Raw genomic sequence first — 2,808 nt, forward strand, 5'->3', positions numbered from 1 at the left:
AACTCGTCTTTCCGGTGAGAATCTTTTCTTTCTTAATTAAAATTTTTCAGGCTGATAATCTTACTCTTGACTTTTGTTTGAAGAAATTTTCTACTTGGACAATGTTGTCGGACGGGTTGGTGAGGCCTCCGGTTTGAAGATGATGTGTGTAAGGGCACAGTCCTGGACACCCCTCTCATCAAGTTTGTAGGTGTTGCGACATGTATCACATGTGAAATGGCTTCGAGAGTATCATTTTTTTTATTTTTTTGTTGAATAGTATTAAAAATAGAATTGTACCCATCATTTAGGCGCAGAACAGCCAGGGGTTCAACCTCCTTTTCAAAAAAGAAGACAAAAGAAACAGAGTAGCTAGAGAAAACAGGCTATGAGAGGCTGTCAGGTTATATCAAACGTTATGGTATTTTTCTGTTTGAAAAGGAAATTGTATTCCACTAAACTTGTTGCCCATCAATATCGCTGGCAACCAAAGCGATTACAAACTCAGGAGCATCATCCATCCAGCGATTGCAAACTTCTGTGGTGCCTGATAGCCACAGTGTTTTTTTTTAGATCAACATGGATCTCGCCCCAGCCCCATTTTGTTGAAAAGAAACCAAGTCTTTTACAGGAAAAGGAAACAGAGTTTATCACCACTAAATACTGAAAAAGGGAAGGCACCACTAAACAGTTTTTGATGTGTGGCATTTTCATTTTGCTAGGGAACTAGCTGCCATCCCGGTTACCCCCAAAATACCAGCAAAACAAAGGATACCACAATCACACAGTAACGAGCACCGAGGATAGTGTGCCAGGCTATGAGCCATAGTGTGCCATGCTATGAGCCATTTCATTACAATCACGGCAAAAAAAAAGAGGAAAATCTACATAATCAAAATGCAATATGCTTAAGCTTCTCGCCTCACACATCAGGACTGTACAGTTGTTTAATTTGATCATACAGGGACCAGTCGAGTTGGCACCGATGTACACGCCACAGATGTAGATGTCACGTGCCCGAGTAACATGGGCGCGTGTGCCTGTTATGTATGCACCACAGAAGTTCTACCATTGAAGTGCAAACCAAATTACCGTCTATAAATAGATGCAGTGTTCTCTGTATAGTATGCAGAGTCCACTGATAATCTGATATCTGATAGCCACAAACGAAACTGTACTGCACACAGCAGCAATGGCGCTCAACCGGGAGCAGCACATCCTCGACCAGGGCTTGCTCGATGCTCAGCTCGAGCTCTGGCACAACACCTTTGGGTACATCAAGTCCATGGCGCTCAAGTCTGCTCTGGACCTCGGCATCGCTGACGCCATCCACCACCACGGCGGCGCGGCCACCCTCACCCAGATAGTTGCCAAGGCCAAGCTCCATACGTCCAAGATCTCCTGCCTGCGCCGCCTCATGCGCGTGCTCACCGTCTCCAGCGTCTTCGGAACAGAGCACTCTAATGACGCTGAGGCCGTCTACACGCTCACGCCGGCGTCCCGTCTCCTCGTCGGCTCGGCGAACATGGTCCCCGTCATGAACATGCTGCTCCACCCCATTCTCGTGTCCCCGTTCTCCGATCTCGGGGCGTGGTTCCAGCACGAGCTGCCGGAGCCGGACCTCTTCAAGCTGAAGCACGGCAATACCTTCTGGGAGATGGCCGACCACGACCCGTCGTACAACACGCTCGTCAACGACGGCATGGTCTCCGACAGCCGCTTCCTCATGGATATCGCCATCAGAGAGTGCGGCGGGGTCTTCCAAGGGATAGGCTCCCTGGTGGACGTCGCCGGCGGGCACGGTGGAGCGGCCCAGGCCATCGCGAAGGCGTTCCCGGACGTGAAGTGCAGTGTGCTAGACCTTGAGCATGTCGTCGCCAAGGCTCCGAGCGGTACTGACGTGGAGTACATCGCCGGCGACATGTTTGAGAGCGTTCCACCGGCAGACGCTGTCTTTCTCAAGGTGCGTCATCTACTGGTTATGATGTATCTATTGACAGGAAAACACCGGTCCTGCTCGTGAAAACAACATGACGTTGATTCACAACATAGAAAATTTAGTGTTCTTAAAGAGTAGAAGTTTCTATAGCATCGACAAAATGTACTTTGCTAAAACATACTCCTCAAAATAGGCTTTCGCCTCGCTAAAACATACGTGGACTATTTATTTTGTTCTATCATTCAAACTTCCTTGCCTGGCTACCAACATCTTGAAAAGTAGACAAACATTGAAACCAACATAAATTCAGAATGTTGTCGACTTTTATTATTGATTCAACCCATATTTCGTGTCCAATGTCGATTTTACAGTGGATTATGCATGACTGGAGTGACGAGGACTGCATCAAGATACTAAAAAATTGCAAGAAAGCTATCCCCCCAAAAGATGCTGGAGGGAAGGTGATAATCGTAGACATGGTGGTTGGAGCAGGGCCGCAAGACCTGAAGCACAAAGAGACACAGCTCATGTTCGATCTTTTCATCATGTTCGTCAATGGCGTTGAGCGAGATGAGCAGGAGTGGAAGAAGATCATCTTCGAGGCAGGATTCACCGACTACAAAATCACGCCGGTTCTAGGTGTGCGATCAATCATCGAGGTTTACCCATGAACATTTGATCCTTGATTGCTGCAAGTATATGTGGATTTTGCTTTCGTATGCCAATAAGACATCATTCTGGTCGTAAGATCAAGCATTTGTGCGTGGTCCGTGTATTAATTAATTTGTGCCTCCATGATTGTGTTACCAAAGGAGTGTTATATATCTCTCCGGTCTTTTTTATTTAACTCGAATTTAGTGCAAATTTATACTAAATCCGAGTCAATTAAA

General features: G+C 46.7%; 1 protein-coding gene across 2 annotated transcripts; it reads left to right on the forward strand.

Moving 5' to 3' along the window:
* Positions 1-558: 558 nt before the first annotated feature.
* On the forward strand, positions 559-2,589 carry LOC124649905 (O-methyltransferase ZRP4-like). 2 transcript variants are annotated; one of them, XM_047189475.1, is made up of 3 exons: positions 559-573; positions 1,190-1,942; positions 2,290-2,589. In XM_047189475.1, the coding sequence occupies exons 1-3, from the start codon at positions 559-561 to the stop codon at positions 2,587-2,589; spliced, it is 1,068 nt and encodes a 355-aa protein (XP_047045431.1). The 2 variants fall into 2 exon arrangements, with proteins under 2 accessions (XP_047045431.1, XP_047045430.1); XM_047189474.1 differs by lacking the exon at positions 559-573 and having other exon boundaries at positions 1,172-1,942.
* Positions 2,590-2,808: the final 219 nt, after the last annotated feature.

This window comes from Lolium rigidum, chromosome 4 (assembly GCF_022539505.1).
Source record: "Lolium rigidum isolate FL_2022 chromosome 4, APGP_CSIRO_Lrig_0.1, whole genome shotgun sequence".
NCBI lineage: Eukaryota > Viridiplantae > Streptophyta > Magnoliopsida > Poales > Poaceae > Lolium > Lolium rigidum.